This window comes from Oryzias latipes, chromosome 6 (assembly GCF_053564925.1).
Source record: "Oryzias latipes strain Hd-rR chromosome 6, Olatipes_Hd-rR_3.1".
NCBI classification, from domain to species: domain Eukaryota; kingdom Metazoa; phylum Chordata; class Actinopteri; order Beloniformes; family Adrianichthyidae; genus Oryzias; species Oryzias latipes.
The window spans coordinates 9,264,003-9,288,787 of record NC_136242.1 but is presented as its reverse complement, the minus strand read 5'-3'; the positions used below and the strand labels follow the sequence as shown (position 1 = coordinate 9,288,787).

Genomic DNA, 24,785 nt, shown 5'->3' with positions numbered 1-24,785 from the left:
ATGAGCCGAGATGTTTTATGGACCAAACTTTGTGGCTTTGGAAATTGGGCCAGGAAAAAGTTTTTTTTTCCAAATCGATTTATAAATAAAGACACCAAAAAGAAACAAAATGATTGCTTTATTTTTCTCCAAAGCCCAATACTTTCCTGCACAGACAATGAAGATGATTCTAATAGATGTCAGATGAGCTAAAATACTAATACTGTAAAATGAGTCATCAAAACATAGTTTTAGATGTGCATCCCAGATTGATTTTGTGGATCATGGTCAGCCATTTGGCTCCTAAGAAGAACCACATGGGTAGAGAATAAATGTGGCTTCTGGCTGGTATAAGAAAGACCTGGCATCGGTGCGGACATCTGACTCCCAGATGTTTCAGACAGCTTTTCATGTGCAGCCAAGATTAGATTCACCTCAGACAAAACAGACCAAATCTGTGTCTCCCTTTTTATTTTCTCTTTGACTTTGCCTCATATGACATGCACAGTGAAGTACAGTATAGGGGGGAAAAAAAAGCCCTGCAGGCAGATTTGGAAAATGTCACAATATGGATTCAAACCATCACCAGCCTTTCCTTTCCATGTTTTTTATTTTTTTTTTTACTTTAGCAAACCCAAGCTTATGCAACTTTTCCAATTTTCCACCGTGGGCGATGAGTCAACAGCGCCAACGTTACGTAAAAACGCACACACACACAAACAAACAAAAGAAGCAGACGCAGGAACTTGGCTAACCTATTTACACCGTAATGACTCACCGAACTCTTCCAGTGTAACATGATGCCCAGAAAAGACTGGTCTGGTCAGCTGTGTGCACTAAAGTGTTGCATCTGTGTTTGCAGTTGGACTAAATCTGAGCAGCACATTAGTCTCCTCTCTTCATCACATTTATTGGCTGTTAATGAGCCGTGAGATGCTCAGACGGCCTTTATGGTTCGGTCTGTGCGTGGCAGAAAGGTAAAGACACATGATAGACGTCATCTCCGTGTTTACTTGCACTTGTGTGGCTACATGTTTTTCAGCCAGTGTGTTACAGTACACTACTGTGCCATTAGAGATTTTCCGGGGGAAATTTGTCAATTTCACCTAATTGGTCTAAAAAACATTAACAATTGTCAGAATATCAGCACGGTGTTCGTCCAAACAACAGAGTGAGTAGGTAGAAAAATGAAAGATAATTTATTTTGCCTTTATTTGATTCTTATTGAGGACGTGATGAGAATGACCCTATATCGGTGACAGACTAAAGTTTCTTTTACTCTTTCCTGTAGTTTTTATTGAGGAAAAAGGGTACCTTATCTTAAAATAAGACATATAATGTCCACAAACTTGACATCCAAGCTCTTTTACAATGATTTTATATCTATGAGTTGATTCTTTTTAGGCTTTTGCATTTGTTTTGTGACTTTTATTAAACCCTAAAGACTACTAAGAAAAGCCAATTCTATTGGTTATAGACCCACTCCAATGATAAAATGGTGTTTTTAACATGTTTTTGTGGCATTTTTCTGATGTTGGAGGACATTTAACTTAAAAAAAAAAAGCTTAAAATTGCATTCCAGAGTATTTCTTTACTTAAATTGTGGTTAAACAGGAGCAGACCCACAATGGTATTGGGAAAAGTCTGTGTGAAGTACAGGTTACTACCGCAGACCACAAGGTCTCTGCTCTGCTCCATTCTGATGCATTCACTTGTAGACAAATAGATCCATGAACGTCATTGTTTTCCTCGTCTGAGCTGGAATCTGGATCAAAACTGCTGGATAGCTCCAATATTGCTCACAGTTTGTGTTGTATTGTAATGTTAGGTTTGGGGTGTGAGAGGCTGTAAACTAACGGGAAAGAATGTAAATAAAGTGATGATGATAATTGAGGGCAGGCTTACTTCGCGCCCACAATTTCTTACGAACTCCTGCTGCTCTGCAGACACTATGTCCTAGAAAATGATACAGGTTTAATGATATGGCTAAAAACAGCAAAATCATAATTAAAAGACCACTGGACACGATTTGAAAATAGAGATGACCTTAAAGACTAAACTCACCTTGGCATGGGTCAACGTCCCATACTCTGATAAATGACATTCTGTCTAAAATTGGGATCGGACCAACTCAAAACCTTGATGAACAGAAAGCTTAATGTTTTGGTCACTGCATTGGAAATGAAATCTGTGAGGTTACAAAGATGCTGCTAATAAACACAGTGAATTCATGTCTGTTGATATCATTTTTCAAACAAATGTCCAACGAATCAATTTTGTTATATCTATCTGCCACGTCTAAAAGTCCTCTCCGTGAAAATATTGTCTAAGTGACACAGGAAACAGAGCATCATAGCACCAGTGTCCAGCAAACACGTCGCATTAGACTTCCTGTTTGTGCTGTGATATTGTCCAGCAGGTTTATTATCCAGTTCTGATTGGATCTTGTTAAAAATCGGCACATGTCCTGCTGCTCCATCAGCCAAAACGAACAGAGAGGTGAATTACAGGAGTGACTGGGGGGTGGGAGGTGTCTTGTAAGGATGGTTTGATAAAATCGATCTGAATCGATCCAAGCTTAATAGATCAATAAGCGATCCATGAAGGTAGAGATCAATCTTTTATGCCTTTTCTTTTCCGGTTACAGTACCTAACACGTATAATGGAATTTCCCATAAGACGGCTCGGTCGACCGTAGGAATTTATTTTAGATATAGCGCCAGCTCCACCTAGAGGCCAAACTGAAACGCCCTCCAGGAGAGGCAGAACATTTATTTTTGTAATATAAATTCTTTACAATGTTAATGATCTGCAGATTTTTGTTGAAGCTTCTCTGTTAGAGAAACCATGAAAAACTGGATAGTGTTAACAATCTCATTGGTTTATTATTTCACCAATACATTTTACAGTGTGTGAACTGTATCAGATTTATATGAATATCTACAAAACATATATAAATAATAATTATATTTCAATACAAGTATGTCTACATGTGTCAACCATGTAAATTCAAAATGAATCAAATTGCGTAGATGGGATAGAATGAAAAAGTAAATCAAATCGATTCTAGAAATTATCGTTGAAACCCAGCGCTATCCCGTACGCTGGTTTACCTCACGTGCAGATGGTAGAGGAGGAGCATGAAAGACGAAAGAAATTCACAAAAAAGTAATAAACCTGACGGATTTAACGCAAACATTTACTCGCCATGTGGCGACTAACGCTCTAACTTTTACTCCCTAAGGAGGAGAAAATGCTCACAAATGGGCGGGTGTTCATTTCGTACCCTGACAGGAAAACTGTTTTTAATTGGACCTAATGGCTACATGTATTAGGTAGAACATTTTTGGTCTCCGACCTCCTTTATTTGCAGTGCATTGATGTCGTGCTTTACCTGTGAAATTGTTTCATGTTGCAGTGATCATGGAGATCTAAAGAAACATTACAATAAATTATCTCCCAGAATATAAAGTCCACCTTAAATACTTCCACAGATCCAATCTCAAAGCCACGGTTATATTGAGTTTTTTAACGCCTAAATCCATAAAGCAAACATCATGCTTGGTGGAAGCTGTTTCTTGGTTTTAGTTCTATAGAAGTCTAAGATGTCTTCATATTAGGAATTTTCATTTTTGTATCTTCTTCTTGAGAAATCTCAACAGAACTTTTATCATGTTCTGTAAAACCTGTTGTTTGATTGGTAAGAAATTAGAAGTGAAGTGAACGTGATTGATATAGAAAGGGTTCTGTTTTACTGCCATTGGTGCAGAAAGACTAAGGGGCTTAATTTAAGCTCAAACTCATCAAAACATGTGGTTCGCATTCTAAAAAAGTGTCTTCCTTTGTCTGTTCCCGCCTTCCTCTGACTCTACTGAGTTGTCAACATACCGCCTACATTCACTCTTCATTATCTCCTTGGAAATGACAACGTCTGCATTGTCAACAAATCTTTATACTGCTTTAAAGCTTTGCTTTTTCTCCTCTATAACTTGCATTTTCACTGTGTTGCTTTGAAAGCAATTAGCTTGAGGAGGGCCCAATGAGGACGTCCCATGTGTTCGACACATACTGTTCTGGGAACTCTGGTTTTGCAACGTTCACATTATAAAAATAAGTTCTTTGTTTTCCTTCAAAAAATAAATGCCATACTAGTGGATTTTTGAAACCCATTAGGAGTTTGCACCCAAACATTTCTGCTCAAAACTGTTGTTTTAAAAGTTCATTAGACTCTTGTATTTTAATTTGTCTCCAAACTAGCTACAACAATGTCATTTGTTAGTTTTAGATTGTTTTCTGAACCCAAATGGCGAACATTTTGAAAACAGCTTGATATTTAAATCAATTAAAAGCCCGATAGAGACGCTTTCTGTCAAGTTTGAAGCACCGACCTCCTGCTCTGTCCTTGTAAATAGAGTGTTACGCTCAGACCGTGGTAATCTCTTGATTCAACGGTAAAAGACAAAGGTCTAATGCTGAGCTAAACACTTTAAGGTGGCAGCTGACACGGAAATGGTTTCCCTTTGGGAATATATTATTAAATGACAAAACACCAGGTGTAGATCAGAAGCAATAATATAAAATAAATCATCTCAATAGGGGTGGGATCATGTAAATGTGCTTCTGCCAATTCCTTTTTGGGCAAGAAATCCGATTCTAATTGACTTTAGTTCATAATTTTTAAATTTGATGAATCTAATGTGACCTATGTGTGTATTCTACTATGCATTACTGCAAAAATGTATGATTGTGAGTAATCATATTGCTAAGAGAATGGCATCGTCTTCCATTTGTGTTCATTTTTTTGCTTTTCAACCAATTAGTTTCTTCATTGCTAAAATTATGTAAAGATATCTGTGTTTTTTGTTCTCCATCCCTCCATACATCCATCCATACATCCATCCATACATCCATCTCCCTCAACTCATCCAAGACCTGATTGCGTGGGCAGCACTCTAAGCAAAGATGTCCAGACTTCCCTTGCCCGGCCACTTCCTCCAGCTCCTCTGGGGTGACACGAGGCGTTCCCAGGCCAGCCAAGAGACATGGTCTCTCCAGCGTGTCCTGGGTCTTCCCCGGGGCCTCCGCCCAGTGGGACATGCCTGGAATACCTCCCCAGAAAGTCGTCCAGGACGTCCGAGCCACTTCAGCTGGTTCCTTTCAATGTGGGGGAGCAGCGGTTCTACTCCGAGCTCTCCGTAGGTAACCGAGCTCCTCCCCCATCACTAAGGGAGCGGCCAGCCACCCTACAGAGGAAGCTCATTTCAGCTGCTTGTATCCGGGACCTCGTCCTTTCGGTCATGACCCCGAGCTCATGACCATAGATGAGTATTGGATTGAAGATTGACCAGTGTATGGAGATCTTTGCTTTCTGGCTCAGCTCTCTCTTCACCACAATGGACCGGTACAGCAACCACATAACAGCGGACACCGCTACAATCGGCCTGTCAATCAGACGCTCTGATCTTCCTCAGTGATGGAAAAGACACCAAGATACTTAAACTCCTCCATCTATAGGGCAAGAACACTCCACCCACCCAGAGAGGGCAAACTACTTCTTCTTGTGTTGTCCACAATTTATGCTTGAAATAAATCAAAAAATCAAAGCAAATCAGGTGGACATATTTTCCTACAACTTGCCTCATGGGGGATGAAGACAGTGAGCTGCTCTGTCTTGGGCTGCTCTGGGGAGTTGCCATTCTTTCCAAGGCCATCTTACTTCAGTGCAGCATCTGAAACACATCATGTACAACCATAAGATCACATGATCAGACAAGAATGAACAGTTCCTAAGATGCATTTTGTCTAATTTCTATTTTTTTAATGTATTCCTGAAAATATTCATTATGGTACCGCATTATTCATTCAGCCCGCTTTGAATACCACACAGTGTCACGGACATGATTGCCGGATTTTCGTGGCTGTTTTGCTCACCACTGCAGTGTTATCCATTATGAAATCTCTTTATTGATCTGCCTCCAAAGCTTTCTATTCTTGTCTTGTATTTTTTCCTCCAAGTAATTCAATTATCAATAGACCTCCCTGTTTTAAATAGCTGCAAGCTGCTGGTGTGCCAGTGGAATAATATTTCTTATCTTCTAACTTCCTGGCTTGCTGCCAGGTGGTGGCTCCACTCCCCGCTCTGAGCTCAGGCGAACGAGCTGACGTTCTTAAGAGCCCCACAACTTTCTACCACAGTTTTAGTGATGGATGCCCTTTAAGTTAGTTCATTTTCAGTGAGGAGATGCCTTTCTACCATACCTGGATACAATCTTTACCAGTAATGACAAACCTTCACTGGGGTGATCATAAATGTAAGACAGCTAGAAAAAGATTTTTTTTTTCAGCTGCTGTGCTTGGAAAATTGTATTTTTGGTGTTTTTAACATGTTCTTGTGGCTTTTTTCTCAGGATGGAAAACATATTAAAAAAATACATTTAAGCTTAAAGTTGCATTTGTGAGAATTTCTTCATTTAAAAGCTGTTTGAAAGATATTATATTAACAAAAATACGGCGGGCCACAATCTCCCTGCTTCGCTCCATTCTTATTCATCCACTTGCAGACAAATAGATCCATGTACGTCTTTGTTTTCCTCATCTGAGCTGGAATCTGGATCAAAACTGCATTGTAAACAGATGGGTGAAAGAAAGTGGGGGCGGGCTTGCTTACAACTCGGAGATGACTTAGTAATGAACTACTGCTGCTTAGCCAAAATAAAAAAAAATTCAGAAACTAGGGCATGGTTTCTGAAATTTCTTATTTTTTTTTTTTTTTGGTAAAAACAGCATGATCAGGATTAAAAGACCATTGGGGATGCTCTGAAAATAGATTAAAAGATGATCAGAGTGAGACTCTAATGGTCACAGAAACAGCAAAGTGCATCACATGAGGCGTTAGTCATTCAATCTCACGATTTTCTTCAAGCAGAAACAGTACAAAATGCCTCAATGACTAAACCATTCATCCATTTTAGGAAGCTGAATTTAAACTGTAGCAGTACATTATATAAGAAAAGAAAGTTGGATTTTACTGCACTAAAACACTACGGGTTGTGTGATTAATATCAAGAGGAGAATTTGATGAAGGACTAGCAACAGAAAAGGGCTTTTCTGCTGTATTCTCTGAAGGGCAGCAGCAGTCACTGATCCAGACCGAGAATGAAACCAAGATGGATGAATGAGTCGTAGGATGGACTCACAAAAAAGAAGCAACCAAGAGACAGAGAGAGGAGGGGGTCTTTTAGCTGCAGACTTGGCATGGCTCCTGTAGAGCCATATTCAGCATCACAGTGATGCAGAAATTATACCTGTTCTTTGCCAATGCCTAGGAAGTGGGGTTTGCTTACAGTAAAGAGACAAAAAGAAAAAACGACAACTTTTATGCTTTGTGCAAACAGAGCAGAGCACAAAAAACAGAGCGAGTGTTGATACAGTTTAATTGCACCGTTACAACCATGTTGGAGGTGTAGATGAATTACACCGGCCCTGTAATTGACGAAAGGGTCACAGCCATCAAGTCACGATTGCAACAAATTCCATTATGTGTGGCTCTGGCTCATTACAGGGCTCTTCTGTGGATTACACTATAAATGAAGATGAGTTGTCCAATCAAGCAATTCAGTCCTGAGCACTTAGAGTGTGTCACTAAGTGCTGTGTTAAGGACCATTGGCCTGAAAGCGATCGCTTTCATTCCATCACAGGCTACACTCTGTTTTTACACTGTTCATTTTTCACATTTGTTATGTCATGAAATGTTTTAATTAAAAGCCAAACTTTCCAATTTAATATATTTTCTGTAGGACGCATTGGATAATAAGGCACACCGTCAAAAGATAGTATATTTTTAGACTTTTGTCATAAGGCGCACCGAACTATAAGCCGCACTAAGCGAGACAAAAGAGTTAGAGATATAATCATCAGTCAGTCAGAGTTTATAAACTCTGTTCAAATTAACTCTAGGATTTATTTGCAACACATCACTGGTTAACCATGTTAGCGTGTTCACAATACCTGTAACTCCCAACCTTGTTTGCAACATGGCATAAATGATAAATAGCGTATATTTATATAGCGCTTTTCTACCTATAAGGTAGAAAGTCACAGACCCATTCACCCAGTCACACACACATTCACACACTAGCGCCAACCTCTCACCAGAGGCAAGGTGGGGTTCAGTGTCTCTCAAGGACACATTGGGAATCGAACCAGATCATGGATCGACCGCCCTACCGCTGCACCACGGCCCCCAATGTAAAAAACAAGCTGATTATGCTAAAACAAATGTTCATGTGACGAAGCTAAAGGCCCGTACACACCGGGACGAATATTCGCCAGGCGTTATTCGCCAGCGTTTTTCGCCACGTTTTTTGTGTTCACACCCAGGTGATTTTCGCTGACGATGAGCCGAGCGAACATGCAATTTCATTCCCTGACATTAGATGGCGCTTAATGTAAACAGAAATACTCCTGTACACAAGGTGGCGCTGCGCAACTTTACGATTCTTAAAGTCGCTTTTCACTCAGAAGAAGAGAGAAGGTATTTACGCGCTTGTCAGAATCAAACAAAGAAAACATGAATATTTCAAGCACCAGTTGCTCCAACTGGTGCTTGGTTCGGGGATATTTTAGAATGTCCGTCATTATTTCTTTGCGGCAGTGTAGACGCTACTTGGCGTCTATCTTCTTCGCTGGTATGTGTGCTCAGCAAGGCAGTTTTGTGTTTGAGCGCCCCCAAGTTGTGTTTTACTGTAACTTCAGAAGCTCCAGACACGTGTGCAAAAGCGCCATTCTCATTGGTTGAATAGATTTCGACGCAACGCGTCGAGAAAAAAAACAAACCCGAGGCGTTTTTTTTTTTGACGCTTTGGCGCGTGCCGTTTTTTCGCGTCGGTGTGCACACTCTCATTGGTGCCCTTTGTTTAGTCACGAGGCGTTCAACGTCGGCGAAAATCGCCGGCGAAATTCGCCCCGGTGTGAACAGGCCTTTACTCCTAACCTTGTTGGTATCACATAAAAAACCGAAATAACAAGAATGAATGAATGAATGAATCCTTGTATAATAGCACCTTGATCTGTTTCTTTACATGAAAGGTGCTATAGAAATAAAATGAATTTGAATTTGTATGAGGATAACGCACACTGTAGTTTTTTAAAAATGATTAGGGCTTTTCAGTGCGCCTTATAGAGCAACAAATACAGTAGTTCATTTAAATATGAATATCATAGGTGTTGTGAAGCACAGCTACAGATGTGAAGCACAGCTACAGATATGCATCAGCGCTGCAGGTTTGATGTCATTGAAAGTTTTCCATACATATGGCCAGTGTGGACCATATACAGGCTAATTTTCATGCTGATGTGGGCATTTCTTTTCATGTCTGGGCTGAAACTTGAGCAGTTGGGTTGCCGGTTGTGGGCAAGTCAAACAAAGGACAGCTCTGTCTTGGCCCCATGTCACATGCTGGGTAAAATAACAACCACTCAGTTGCTTAAGAGAAGCCAATTGGGTGTGCATCAGGATTTACTGCAGGATCAGTTTTTATTCTTTTCATGTGTTTTCAGGAAAACTTGCATGTGTGCAGGTTTTTGTCACCGTACATCAGTTCTAGAAATGTTTCATGAGTTTCTGTCTCTAGTATCCAGCAAATACAACAGCTCAAGTTACACTTATTTCCAAAAGATTTTCAACATTAGACTAACGTTGCTTTACTTTTCCTCCCTCAAACTTTGGAATCCCCAGTGTGAGATGAACGGGATTTAATCCCATTCCTATTTGATGTTTAATCTTTTTAAAATCTTTTTTTTCATTCTGGGATGGAAAAAAAAAATAAAAGTCGACCTTATCTTGAAAATCTAATATAAAGCTCAAGAGGAGAGCCAACGGCGTGTTCTGTTGTAAAGAAGCAAATTTATGCGCTTAAGGAGCCTGTTTGCATGTCCACAAAATTCAAATTATGTGAGTATCAGTTCAGTTTAGACTTTGGACACTTGCACATTTGTAACTTTCTGGTCTATGTGTTCTATTAAATGAGTTACCGTATTTTCCGGACTATAAGTCGCCCTTTTTTTCATAGTTTGGCAAGGGGTCCGACTTATACTCCGCAGCGATTTATATTAGAAATAAATTTAAATAAAAACATTGTTAACCCTCCTGTTATGTTCATTTGTGAGGAACAGAGATGATGTTCGTGGGTCAATTTGATGTATGAGGTATGCTAAGTGTTAAGAGGATGTTAAGTGACTCAGAGAATCAGCAAACCTTTTTTTACAGTAAGATCTTGAAGGCTAACAACATAATATTCTATTTTCCAATGATTTTATAGACTCAGAAATGCAATAAAAATGACAACTGTTTCTACAAATACAGGATGAAAACAGAGTATTAGTTGGCCAATTATGCTTCATGAAAGGAATAAATAAATAAGCATGAGAAAGAATTACTGTGAAATTATGAGATAAACAGTCTGCTATGATTGTGTCATATGAGGTTGTGAAAGTTATTAGTTCTTGGTCTCAGATTTTGTCAAATAAATTTCCCATCAAAATGCAACTTATAGTCCAGTGCGACTTATCTGTGTTTTTTTCTACCTAATAATGCATTTTTGGGCTGGTGCGACTTATACTCCGCAGAGACTTATAGTCAGGAAAATACGGTATTTGGAAATACTTAGGTAAATAAAGACAAAATGTTTAGATTTCCTGTTACTTCTGAAACTTCTGGGCAAACACAACAGAGCTAACAGTTGTAGCGTTAGCTTTGTAAACGTGAGAAGTAATGTGTCTGAAAAAAAGACAACACGCTGACTGAGGAGGGAACTGCAATTGCTCTGAATAGGCACAGTACCCATGTTTTTCTTACACACAGATGTAAATAAAAGGGATAAACGTGCCAGAAACATGCTGGGAAATTCCTTTGGGGAAAATGCTTTAAACTAACTTATAATTTTTGGATAAATGTTTCATTGGAGTATTTTGTTAATGTTGTCATATGAAGAATCTGATAATTGAAGAATGTTTGAGTTATGTACAGACCAGGCTTTTGATGCGCGTTGAAGAAATGATGTGTAGCATGTGGTGTTCACACTGGACAAGCAGGGAGGGGCTTCTTCTTCTTTCGCTACTGTTTACTTGCTCATGTCCACCATCTACAGTTGGAAGAGGCTTAGTGTGAAATGTCAAAGCGATGCAAATCTCATGAATTGGGCACAAACAGAAATGGTTTGGTTGAGTGCCACCATCCTTGCAACGGCGGAACACCGTCATTTCAAGTGAGTGGCCTTGGTTTATCTTTGTTTGAAAAACAAACAAATATCATCAGGCGCATCATAAACCAGCAACACTGAGTTTGGTGAGTTTCCTTGTCCCTTTTTGACCTGATTTAACTTGCAACCTACGTTCAATTGCAGCGTGTTTTCTACTTAGAGCCCAAAAGTGATCGTGGTTATCCATGAACGCAAAAGTTATAAACGCATTTACATTGACTTTTCCCTGAAAGTAGCCACTTGATTATGAGTTGCCAAGGGTGGTGTGACTGTAGCTTGGGTGTGTGGCCCTACAACACTGGCGACCTGTTCACGGTGTACCCTGCCTTCGCCGAACTCTAACTGGGATAAGCTTCAGCAACCTTGTGACTCCAAAAGGGAGTCAGCGCATTCAGAAGAAAATGGAAGCACTCAAGAAACCTGATAATAGTGTGGGCAAAAAATAAGGGTTTGGGGATTAGGGATAATGGGTTAGAGTTAGGGCAAGGGGGTTCAGGTTAGGTAGTCTTAATCTATGACATCCCTGTATGAGCTGGATAACAGCTATTTCTTATTTGCTCCCTGCTTCTCCTAATGTCTGATTTACTGATTCAACTCAACTTCAACTCTTTCTTGTACCCAGCTGTGGTATGGCAGAATGCCTCTCTTCCTTAAACCAAATACTACACAGCTAAATACTATTACAAGCAAATCGACAGAAAAAAAAAATTACAATGATGTGGTTAAGCGTCACTGTTGCACCAAAAGTAACACATATATCACTGAGAGAAACAGATAAATCATACACTGAGGGAAAACCACAAGGAATAAGTAAAAGGTCAACCCCAGATTAAATGAATATGTATTGTAATGAGTTAGGCCTCCTATTCCAAGTTTAATATCCCTAATGTAAATCACAGTTTGGCTTTATTTCAAACTACTCACAATTAAATTCATTTCCTCTGGACTGAAGAAAACTTAGACTTAGGAAGTTACCTCGGCCCACTGGGCTTTGGACACAGTGGATACGTCTCACATTGTAAACTCTGATGATCTGCAGTCCTGCCATTGAGCTAAAGATATAGTTCCATGTAGGGGGATTTTGGTCTGTCATGTGGGGATGGAAACAGCATGATAGGTACTGTTTCAGTGGTTGGGTGGAAAGAAACTGCTGTGGACCCTACATTCCTGTCCCACTCAGGCCGTGGGCCAGCTGAAAGCAGACCCTTGTGCTTGACCTGCCATACAAGGCTGCTGCTGCATTTACAAAGGGAAATAGCTTTAGCCGCCCCAAAAGGTTACAGTTTTTATTTTTATAAACTAAAATTGAATCTTTGTGAAGATAGGGCACTGTATTTTGTATCCTGATTGGCCATTGACCTTGACAATCAATCAAACCTGCTTTTCATTGTAGTATGCAGCATGTTTCCTTCTAAAGTTCACATTATTCTTCTCGCAGCGTGGAAGATGTCTAAAATCTTGACCTTATCTCGGAATTCCATCTCAGAATGCGTTCATTTTGATCGCGATCAAGTCTTTGTTTTCATATTAATACTGGACTTATTTATCTATGAAGGTTTGAACTTTGAGAGTTTAAACAAGAGAAAAAAGTGTGAAAATGTTCATGTCTATGGGGCGGCCGTGGTGCAGCATAGGTAAGGCAGTCAACCTCTAATCAGAAGATTGCAGGTTCAATTCCCGCCTTGCCCGCCCGTATGTCAACGTGTCCTTGGGCAGGACACTGTACCACACCTTGCCTCTGGTGGAGGGTTGGCGCCAGTGTTTAGCAGGGGAGCGTGTAAATGGTACTGTGACTGCAAAGTGCTTTGGGCCTTCAAGGAAGGTACAGATACAGTATACACCATGTACTATTTGATAAATCCCTGTAGTTTATACAAATAACAGAATCTTGAGGGGCATAGTTTTCTCATCAAACATGGCAACATTCTTAGCTGTTATCTCAGTGATCCTTAAATGGAGAACATTCCTCTGATAACACTGGTACGGGACAACTATTTTAAGGCACGTACACTTGACAGACTTGCAGCAAATGCATGCAAAAGAAATCCCATTGCAAAGCGTTGCATCAGGTTTGTAACATCTGCCAATTGTGGAGTTACATAGATAGATATAAACCAAAGTGAGGATGATGTTTCATTCCTGTTAAGTTCAAATACCTGCAACCTTAATTCAGCTTCCTCAGCATTCTTCAGGTGCTCCTCCAACACAAGAGCTGTTCAGTGAGAACAACCACTTATTGATAGCACTGCTGGAGTAATTGGGGTCAGGGATGTGAGTATTTCTGAGGATAACGTTTGGCCGCACGCCAACTCCTGCCTTTCTTGCCTCCACTGTCCAGCGGTCAACATAAAGGAAAAAGCATAAAGAGGAATGCTATATTCAGGCTAAAAATTACTTTTTTCTTTTATTACCCCAATCTTTATGTCTAATTTTAGTGCTAAGCAATATACTACTGTAATATAGATTAAATAATATGTTGTATTTTGCCAATGCACATAATAAAACAAAGTCAATAAAATTTGATTTGGAGGGAGAAACTGTAAAAACTGATTTAGAAAATATTGTTAAAATGGTGTCACGATGATGAAAAAACCAGAGTAAACTCAGGATAACACTGACCTGGAGCTCCTAACTACTGAAGCACAAAGAATTGGTCATTTCAGGTGGTTCACGCAAGATGTCAGGAGTGGGAAAACTACATACAGGAATGTTAATTCTGTTCTGTTTTAGGGTCATCAAGCTGCATGTTTGTCCTTTAAACATCTGAAAAAAATGCTGCGTTTGGCCCCCATTGTTGCCAACTCCCCAGAAAAAAAACGCATCTGTTGGATGACCCAGAAGTCACTAGAAGTTACTAATGATGCCTTTGCCAAATGTGCAGAATGTTTGCATATACAGCCTTTTGGAGGAAAAATAGTAATGTCACAAAAGTGAGTAAAATATTTTAACTATCAACAGCCCACAAATAAAACTGATTCTGTGAGTTCAGAGAGGGGAAATAGCCCTCCATCTTTGCTGTCACTCCCCTCACTCTGTAGGAACCCCAAAACTGTGTTTAGCAGTTTTTATTCAGGTGTATTTTTCATGCAGAGATTGTCTTCAAAGGTTTTGAATAATTTAAATCAATTTTTATGTGTTTGATGTTGTAAGCCTTTATAAAGGGCTTACATGTATGAAAGCTACTTCTTCTTATTATTGTAATTATATTACTTATTAAATTGTTAATTTTGTTAAATTATTTTTCTACTTAAAAAAAGAAGATGGAATTTAAACAGGTTTTCAGTCAAAACTGTACCTATGAGTTGCTGCACTTCACTTGGATCCAACTGTTTTTTGAGGCTTCAGACTTAAAGACTGTGCTGTCTTTGTGTCTTTCCTGTCATCTGTGGAGACGGCTAACTGATCCACCTTAATCACTGAAATGTACTCTTAGTGGGTGCCAGAATTTGCAAAAAGCTTTGTGAAATTGCCAGTGAGAAAAAGAACAATTTCATTAATTTTGTAAATTGTTAAGTTGAGATCCATTTAAAGGTGAATGAAAGTGGAGCTACTGTCTTCGGGAAAATGGCCATTACCTTAAATTGCCTCCCTTTACCAATTAAAAACTAAAAAAAAAATCAATGATGCCCTATTCAGAAATTAAATGTTTTGTTTAAAAGGTTTAAAGCGTCAAATCTCACCATCAGTTATAGTAACTTAGCTCCCAATATTTCAGGGAAAAACCTATGTTTTATGCGCTTGTTTGCTAAGCATTTACTGCATTTTTCAGACTGTAAGGAACAAATTAAAATCCTTTAATTCTCTCTAAAATGGATAGTGCGTTGTCACAATGTGATGTAACATGAGTGGCCTGGTTTACATATGAGGCAGATGACTTTTTGATTTCAGGAACAGGTTTTTATTCTCTATCACACCTTAGATGCACAGCTCACTCATGCTCTGCCCTTTCTACATTGAGCTCCTTCGCTTTATGGGCTCCAGTTAATTGGCTGGCCACGCCCAGGAAGGAAGCCACGCCCAGGAAGGAAGCCACTTTTAAACAACAATAAAGAAAATGTACAACAAAAGATAGAAATGTCTTGTAAATCATACAGTTAAAGTCCTGCAAATAAAGACAAACATAAATAAACAAACAACTCAAATCATTACAACAAAAGGTATACAAAGAAATTCAAATTCTTTCCACTTCCTGTGCCCAACTATTAAACAGGAAGCAAAGGCCTTGGCCACCATTTTGTTCCTAGGGCACCAGGAAGAGAAGGTGAGAAACATTACAAAAATCAAACCAGTTTTAAACATTTGGTGATTGTGCTTTACATGCATAATGTGTCTAAAAGTGATGAGCTATGACAGACAGGTGACGAGTAGATATTTCTACTTTGTCACATGCGTCTTATTTGCAAATTCTGGTTGCACTTTCTGACCTCAAACTCATAAATGGAGCCCAAAAATTGGTTAAAATGTTTTAGGATGACTGTTAGACAACAAAGCTGCACCGCTTCATGCTGGAGCCTTACGGCTGCCGTGATTAGGGGAGGGATAAGTCCTTTGCGTCGAACAGTATGAACTAAAAAAAAAGAAAACGTTTAGTATTTTATGGGTGTAGAACAATGTAGAAAATGATTGTAAATGAAACACATCGGTAGTTTTGAAACTCCAGTGTTGACACCCTTTCGAATACGTAACTCTTCTTTTATTTTCACAATTAATGTAATTCCTGCGGAGACTGAAGCAGAGAAAAGTAGGCTTGTGCCGATATGCAACAATTTACAGCCATGTGCTTACGCAATAGACATAAATCGGCTGAATTGGGGAAAAAACAGCTTTCCTAATTAGCTACTTTTCTCTTTGGAAGAATCTTCTGATTAACTTTGATTGCATAAATAGTTTTAAAGTTTTACAGTATGTCGAAGAATGAGTATAATTTAGGCGTTGCCGGTGACATCTCTAGTCTTAAAGGTTCAAAACCAACGCAGTTCACAAGAGAAACTCCCCGTCAATCCCTCTAACCAATCGTCTGCTTCTTGGCCTCTCTAGGCCTTCTGGGTAGATTGGTCACTACATTTCTCTGACTGTTTTGTTTTGCTAAATGCACCTTATAATCAATGGTCTGCAAAAATCTGCTGTGCTGCTGCACATTTCATTATTAACGAGCCAATAATGGACACATCAATAATGGACACATGTTTACATCTCTGTTCAGGTGTTTGCAATGCCTTCCTGTGGATGCTTGCACCAAATTTAAAACTCTGACACGAGAATACAAAATGGTCGACTCAACAGGACCTTTTAACCTAAATCCCCCAATCAAGGGACTGTGCAGTCCTGAATCCAAATCTAGTATCTGAATCAATGACCGTTGCAGCATGTCAAATTTGTAAAATTACATGACACATTAGCACCAGGTATTGTCAAAAAGTTGTCTTGTATTTTGGTAAATGACTTTTCAATTAAAAAAAAAGGTTGTTACGAGAAAAAACTGGAAAACATACTGGCAACATAAAGGTTTAAATCATTTTCGACCAGGTTAAGTTTCGGTCTTTCACCACTTTCTACACTGTTGACATTTCTGTCATATATAGATGCAAAGTGAGTTAGCGCCGCTGGAAACAAAGTTCTCTCTCTTTTGTCTGGATTCATCTAATTTTTATGTCCTTTGTGCGAGAAGACACATAAAATTCCTAGCTTGGTCTCTGTGCAGCAGCGGCACACCAGCTCACAGGGAGGCTAATGATAGAGAAACACTGTCAACATCCCGGCATGTCTCAGGGTGGATGACAGGCCTCAGCAGCGTCAGAGACTTGAATGTGATGTCAGGAATAAATGTGACGGGGGAAAAGCGGATGTGTTCTTGCTTTTTCCATTTATTTTTAAACAGTAAGTGGCTGCTTTTGGAAAGACAAGTGAAAATAGTTGAAAAGGAAGAGAAAACCTGGGGAAGATGACAGCAGAGGCTAGAACGTGGGCGGCAAAGGTAATAGCAAAAAGGCCATGCACAAACAGTCTTGTCACTTATAGTTCTGGATAGAGACGGGGGGGGGGGGAACTCGAGGACTACAGGATATAAATTTACGAAGACTGTTCATTTTTTTAACAAAGTATGGTGAATATATACCTTAAGGTTATTTTTGTACTATACTGCTGTGATTGTATTCCCTTTAAAAACATTCATGTAATTTAATGAAATCTAACTTATCAGGTGCCCTTAAACAAATATTTAGGACAGCTACAGGCATGACACCTTTTCCCTCAAAGTTTTATTTATAGTAAACATTTGTTCTGTCTTATTGTGGTAGGAACAAAGGTCATTAATAAAGATTTAGGCTTTATTTTTTTTTTATTTTCGTTGCAAGAAATTGGTTCTATTTACTTAATTTATATGTATTAAACTTACATAGTATTCATAAACTAAACTCACAAACTTTTTTTCAATCTGTAAACCAGACTGATACCACTAAAACAAACGTTATTGCGACCATGCTAACTCCCTACCTTATCTGTCTCTGCTAGGCTACATGTTAGCCGCGTTAGCATATTTTGGAATGACACCCAACCTTGTCTGCAGCTTGTGAAATAAATCTAAATATGAAATAACTAAATAAAATTACAAGATTTTTCAAAACCAAAAGATCAGTGGTCCTGCCGGAAAATGTGGAAATAGTGCGAAGTCTAAAGCTACCGTTGACTTTGAATAGACCACAAGATTGACCCAAATGTTCAATATTCTGAGGATTAACTCACACAGATTTTCCTAAAATGTTTTCTATAAGTTCTCCTTTATTTGCTGACAGTAATAATTTACCCATGAAAAGTCACCTCCTGGTTTTTCCAGCTCTGTTTGGGCAGTTGTAGCACCGCAGTGAGCCAGCATCTCCACCTATCCAATATGGCGTCTAACTTTGCGTCCGCAACAAGCTAGTGTAAGGACTCTAGCCTATTTGAGTGTTTGATTTCGAAACCCTGATTTCGAGAAATGTGGAACTGCAGTAAGCCATGGAGGTCACGGCGAGGGAAGGTGCTTGTCTTAACATAAACCAAGAATGTTTTGCATCTTACAACATGACCTTTTCTATGTTTTACTGTATAGAGTGGAAAATACGGCATGTTATTTCAGTGTTGCTTCATACCAGCTGAACAAAGAAATAATACACACAAAGTTACAATGAAACCAAGTCACACACAAAAAAAAAGTTTAGCTTAAATCTTTTAGAATTTGTTGAGAATGTAAATTTGTTTGCAGTGTTCACAAAGCAGGAATAGTTGCACAGTAAAACTGCATTTTTGTTGCCAAGTCTGTGTTTCTGTGCAAGTTAAACCAGAAGTATTTATCCCTGAAAGAATTAACACAAAACTATGGGGTTAAAAAAAACCTTTTAATGAAACAATTTAGAAATTAAAAAATAATTCTACAGAAATTAAATGATAAAACTAAACTAAAAATAATTTAAAGCTTATTGTATGTCCTTTGCAGCAATGTTAATATCAAAACATGGTAAATAGTTTCTAGTTTTCTTTTTTGACCCTTTAATTTGACATAAAGGAAATATTTCATTTTTCTCTTTCCTGTTGAGCTATTTTGCAGAAAGATGGAAAATATGGGGCTTTCAGAAAACTTTCTGTAAAGATGGTGCAAGGTGGAAAACTTTCCCTTTATTGTTTTTGTGCAGATGTTTGGAAAATACGATAAAAAGAAGTGATAGATCATGTAAGTCTCTGTGAAGTAAAACAAAAAAAAGAAGTTGTGGAACCTGACAGGCACCACAGTCATGAGGTTTTGAAGATGAGTATGAAATATTTACCCGACAGCAAACCTGACAAAAGAGCCACAGTCTTGTTCTGTCTCTACTGTAGACGCAAACGTTGAACAAGTCAACCAAACTTCCTCTTTTGTTTTCAAGAAAGAACAAACCATGAATTCACATTTGTCAGGGGGGGGGGGGGAGGGGGGGGTGCACACTGTGTTTAATCACTTTAAAGTCCATTTTTAAACCACTTCCATTCCAGCAGTTTCCCTGCATGTCTAAATCACCCGCTGCATGCATGATGACCTGATATGAAAAGCTCCTCCACTTAAAAAACCCGACTAACTGCACAATATGAAAAGGTTTCCTTGTAAGGCCAAAAACTGTGCAGCCAGAGTTCGGAGGCGTTCTTTCCTTTGGTATAACGATGAAAAAAAGATTGGATATTTAAAAAGTTTTGTCCTTTTTTTCTGATCACGTTCATACGTTTAACAGAAATAGTCTCTCACTCACTGACCAGTAGCACAGATCAGACAGCCTGTAAAGTATCACTTTAATAGTCAAGGACAGCAAAAAGACCGTAAATCACACATAAAGATCATGTACCAAATGGGTTAAAGAGACTCCAAAAATGACATTCAGCTGCATAAACAGCTACACTGCTTCACCCAAAGACAACATATGGTCCTTAGTCCCTACCATAGTTTTCATTCAGAATATAAAAACCGATGACAACCCAACCATACCTTCTGAGAACCCGCCTGTGTCAAGACAACAATCCAAGCATATTCCAAACGTCCCAGGTTCGTGTTTGGAAAGCAAGAAGAATTTAACATCCAGAGTAAACAAAAAAGGTTTTGGAGAAGAGCTCAGCAGCTCTGGGAGCCACGGAAACAGGCCAGAGAGACGAGAACTGTATCCTGACTCAGCCTGGTAGAATGAAAAAGATCCTTTGGGCACCTGACACCAGAGCAGTCACGGTCAGCAAAACATCAGGAGCTGCTAAATAGTGAATGAGCAAAGCAAGGAGAGTGGCACCACACACTGCACACAAGCACAGACACCATACGGCGTGCAGGCAGGGAGTCTCAAAGACATAATTAGAGGTGAGCTTACAGAGGGAAAATATGTGTATACCTATAATCAGTTAAAGGGACTTGACAAAAGTTGCTGACTAAACAGTTTGTCATCACTCTTAGGATTGCAAGTGTCTTCTGTGCCAGACTGGGTTTCCAAAACTATTTTCATAACCTTTTAGGAATTAAGAGTAAAAATGAAAACACATAGTAGCCTAGACGATTGCTTGTTTCCTTCTTTTTTGGTGTAATGTCACATGTTGCTTCTGCATGATGTCACTACAAAAGGTTTATATGCATTATTTATGGAAAGTAGAAGGAAAACCCAAACAAAAATGAAAACCAGTCAATCTAGAGAAACAAAAGTGGTAGAAAACTATTAAAGCATGAAAAGATAGGAATTCAGAGAAAACTCGAATTACGATAACCTCACAAAGAAAAGAGATACTGAGAGTTCTTTCACTCTGGAAACACTATGTCTTTGTTCCAGCTGCACCAGAGTTCATTTATTTGGACAGTCAAGTTTGTTTGACAGATGCGAGAGCTCATTTAAACTCTGAGCAGAACAAGGTGCCAACCCCTGTTACCAAATTTGTCACAAACTAGGGAAAAAAAAAAAACTGCAGTTCTTCACGATGACCACTGGTCTCAGAAGTGAGCGAATTCCAACGGACTTTCTTGTTTAAGCCTTTTACTGCCTTGGTTGGATAGTTAAAGGTTTAAAAAGTCAGCATTGACACATCTAACTGTCCATTTTCCTAACCCGCTATGTCCCTTTCGTGGTCATAGAGTTGCTGGAGCCTGTCGCAGCTGCTGTAAGGCAAAGGCGGGCTACACCCTGGACAGGCCACTCCCACACCACACATGGACACCTAGGGACACTCCAGACCAACCAGCTAACCTAAGAAGCCTGTTTTTGGACTTTGGAAGGAAACCGGAGTGCCCGGAGAAGCTTTAACAACAATTTGTCAAAAACAGTCTAAATGTTTATAACTTTTTTCTCTAATAATGGCAACTGGGGTTGGGGTGGTTTTCTTATTAAATCAATTAGAAATGATAATTCTAGTCTACTCAAGTCCACATTTCAGACCCGTTAACAATAAACTTTGACATTACCCTTTGAGCATGAAGAAAGGTGTAATAACGGTAGTTTTATATTCTGAAAACGGGGAATTAGGCAGAGTAAAATGAGTTTTATTGGGTTCACCCACCTGCCAAACAACAACAAAAAACTCCCTATTACTGCACAAATTCAAGACTGAACCTTTTAACCATGCAGGGGACTGTAAAAAAAAAAAAGCAAAATTAGGATTTGCAACCTTTTGTACTTCCATGCACTGCAGACTGCAACAATTCCAAAATGGGCACACTTCACAACACCAAAAACCAGAAACACATCAGGAGGTCCAGATTTTCACAAGCTTACTGCTTTAAAACAATAGAAAATGCCAAACACTGCTTAAGAATTTTGTTTGGAATAGAAATAGCTTCCGTGAAGGCTAAAACCCTTTTTTATCCTGTTATAGGTATACTCATCTACTGCCTGCAGTTCTCCACTGATCAAGGTATATCAGGGATAAGCAACTCCAGGCCTCGAGGGGCCGGTGTGTCTGCATGATTTCTAAATATCCAAGCCCCGCCCATGACTGATTACCTGGTTCAGGTGTGTCCAGCTAATTAGAACGTGCCAGAGCAGGGTATGTTGGAAAACATGCAAGTATGCAGCCCTCCAGGACCGGAGTTGACCATTCTTGATGTACAATATATGCAACATATTCTTTGAGCATAGTGTGGTTTTTTTTGAAGCCCTTGAATGTTATACATGTGACATAAAAACAGAATTCAGACAATTCAAATGACTGTGCGTCCAACCAGTCCAGCATTTAGAGAAGTAAGCACCAAGACTGAAAGAAAACTGAGGAGTTTAAACCAAAGTTTTATAAATGAGTTGTGCAGTTCCTCCATCTATCTTTTTTCTGAACCGCTAAATCCCTTTCGAAGTTCACATGGTTGCTGGAGCCTATCCTAGTCCCTGTTGGGCAAAGGTAGGTTAAACCCCGAATGGTGTGGAAGAGGAGAACATGCAAAACAAGAGGAGAAAATGCAAACTCCACACAGAAAGAATCCAGCTGGGATTTGAACCCGGGATTTCTCAGAGTACTGGTTGAAGCAAGAGTGCATACCACTACACCACCATGCAGCCCAGATGTGCAGTTCATTCTAAAAAAAATAAAGACTACACCACAGAACTGAGTCATATCTTTCATGACAAATGGTTAGCTCTCGTAATAACAGCTCCAAAAGAAAAAAAAAACAGCAGTCTTTGTTGAATCCACCCTGGGGTTTTGTCAAATGTCATCACATAGTACACCATGAAAGGTTTCTTCAAGGGCGGAGAGGTTTCCACTTCAGCATTCAGGGAACCATAAATTGACTTTGAACTCCCAACTGCTTTGGTGGAGCCGCTCAAACAGCACAAAGTCTCAGTAAAACCAAGAGAAATAAGACTAAACCCTGTAAAAAGAGTCTGTTAAAACGCCCCTTTTGATCAAGTTTAAAGCACTGTACAACAGAAAACGAGCATGAAGTCAAACAGTTTCTCCTTTTGTCTCATTCCCTATTTTTGTAAGAAGTGATAGTTGACCTATAAAAAATGTGCCTACAATAAAATTTTTGGAAATCTGGAAACATTTGATTGATTTTCTGCACTGTCTTGAGTCGTTATGCTACATCAGCAGGAATGTGATGCGCGTTCATTGAGGGTCTGTTAAGCTATGGTGTTCACACTGGATGAGCAGGGAAGGACTTCTTCTTCTTCTTCTTTTTCTACTGTTCACTAGCGCATGTCCACCACCCACAGTTGGAAGAGGCTTGGTGTGAAATGTTGCATACCTAGTGAATCTTGCTCCAGCCTTTTCTTTCACAAATCTTTTCGGATATATGAAAGACTTGTTGTTCAGACTTGTTGGTGGCGTCCATTGTTAATTTTCAAACGGTTAGCATTTCTGTGAATTGAAAGGGACACCATCCATACTAGATCCAAGTCTCGTTATGTACATAGAGCCTAAAAAGGGTGTCGTAGAAACTTGTTGACAAAACCGGCGCAGAAACTTGTGTAGCAATGCGTAAACGGGGGGAGTGTTTTGGAACCAGAAGCCAGAAACTCACAAAGGTCACACAGGTGTTGACATAGACTTTTTAATCGAAACTGGTCCCTTACTTGAACATTTGTTGCCGTGGGCAGCGTGAACCTAGCTTTAAGCCGAAATTTCAAAAGGGCCTTTTCAGCTTAAAAAATCCTGAACACTTCTGGCTTAGGGTTAGGGTAAATTGTATAATGTCAGGTGGCATCTTATCTGCAGTAGGACCCTCTCTAAAGTTTGGAAGTTTCTGACGCAATTTTGGGAAATTAAGGTCAATGAGCTGAAGCTGGTCTCTGTGTGGCTAAACAGTCCTACAACATACATATATGCTTTAGGACACATGGGATCAGGTAGTTTGAATTTAGCAGAAATATAAAGCAGTACAACAAAGAGAAGCGAGGGCTGGGTCATTTAGAGCAGTGGTCCCCAACCACCACGGAAATTATTTTTTTCTTTCTGTGCGTCCCGGTGCCAAGTGTCCCGCGGACCGGTACCGGGCCGCGGGACACTTGGCACCGGGACGCACAGAAAGAAAAAAATAATTTCCATTTTATTGTTTTTTTCGAAAGAAAAGTTTTATTTTGAAAAGTGACCGGATTCTCTCTGTTACATCCGTAACACTTAACGCACGTCAAAGTCGCGACATCAAACATCACGTGATACACACCTTGCATTGCACCTCAGCGCCCCCCCACCACCACCACCAGTCCGCGGTAAACGTGCCTTGCGTTGTACCGGTCCGCGGTGACAAAAAGGTTGGGGACCACTGATTTAGAGTGAGCGGTTGGTCCCTACACTCACCTATGATTTAAACTCATGAACTAATACCTACCCACAATTGATCCATTTGAATGAATTGGCTGCATAGTTACACCCCACAGTTGGGCTTTTCATTGAACTGATATTAGGTTCAACAAGGTGAAATGGTTGAGGTCTGTGGCAGACAGTAGAGAGAACAGACACAACAGGGAGGAGGATGCAAAGGCAGCAACTCCTCGCAAGTCAACGCTACAGCTGTTTGACATTAGGAGGCGAGGGTGAATTAACGGGGCTGGGTCGTAGTGCAGATTTAGGGAGAGAGTTGTAGTTGAAGAGATGACCTGCCCAGATCAGAGCCAAGAAACAGATGAAGTATTTTACCTCAGTGGGACTGTTCAACCCCTTTCTGCTGACAACAATTCCAACACTAGTTTAAAAGGCAAATGGGACATGCATGGAGGCAGTATTATAACTCAGTATCAGTTACAAGAAACCCCAAGCTATTCAAAAAATGTTCCATGTGTGACCGCCAAAAAACCAGGTGGCACTTAAAAAGCCTTTTCCGTGCTGTTCTTTTCCACTTCGGGTATGAAAAGTAAACTCTGGGAAAAGTTTTTCTGGCTAATTACATCTGCCGTGTCTAATTTGAGATGCAGCAAATTCTATTATAATACTTAGAGTGATTAAAAGCGTCATACTGAAATGTTATTTTTAAGTCTCATCTTTCTTCACAGAGAACAGCTAAAATAATTCTTCAACATTTTTTCTTAATACATCAACATGCAGGCCGATAACAGTTCAAGCAGTTTTTAAGACAGAACACAGGT

At 39.5% G+C, this 24,785-nt stretch overlaps 1 protein-coding gene across 3 annotated transcripts in view; it reads right to left on the bottom strand.

Annotated features, from left to right (window-relative positions):
• Window positions 1-24,785, bottom strand: part of insc (INSC spindle orientation adaptor protein) — a 76,065-nt gene that overhangs the window by 43,684 nt on the left and 7,596 nt on the right. For 2 of the 3 annotated variants that reach the window (XM_004069393.4, XM_078949251.1), the window contains exon 2: window positions 5,617-5,708. In XM_004069393.4, coding sequence (XP_004069441.1) covers window positions 5,617-5,690 — 74 coding nt within the window. In that variant the 5' untranslated portion in view covers window positions 5,691-5,708. Of the gene's footprint in view, window positions 1-5,616; window positions 5,709-19,726; window positions 19,996-24,785 lie in introns of those variants that run through there. The other variant, XM_020703798.3, reaches the window with a different exon arrangement.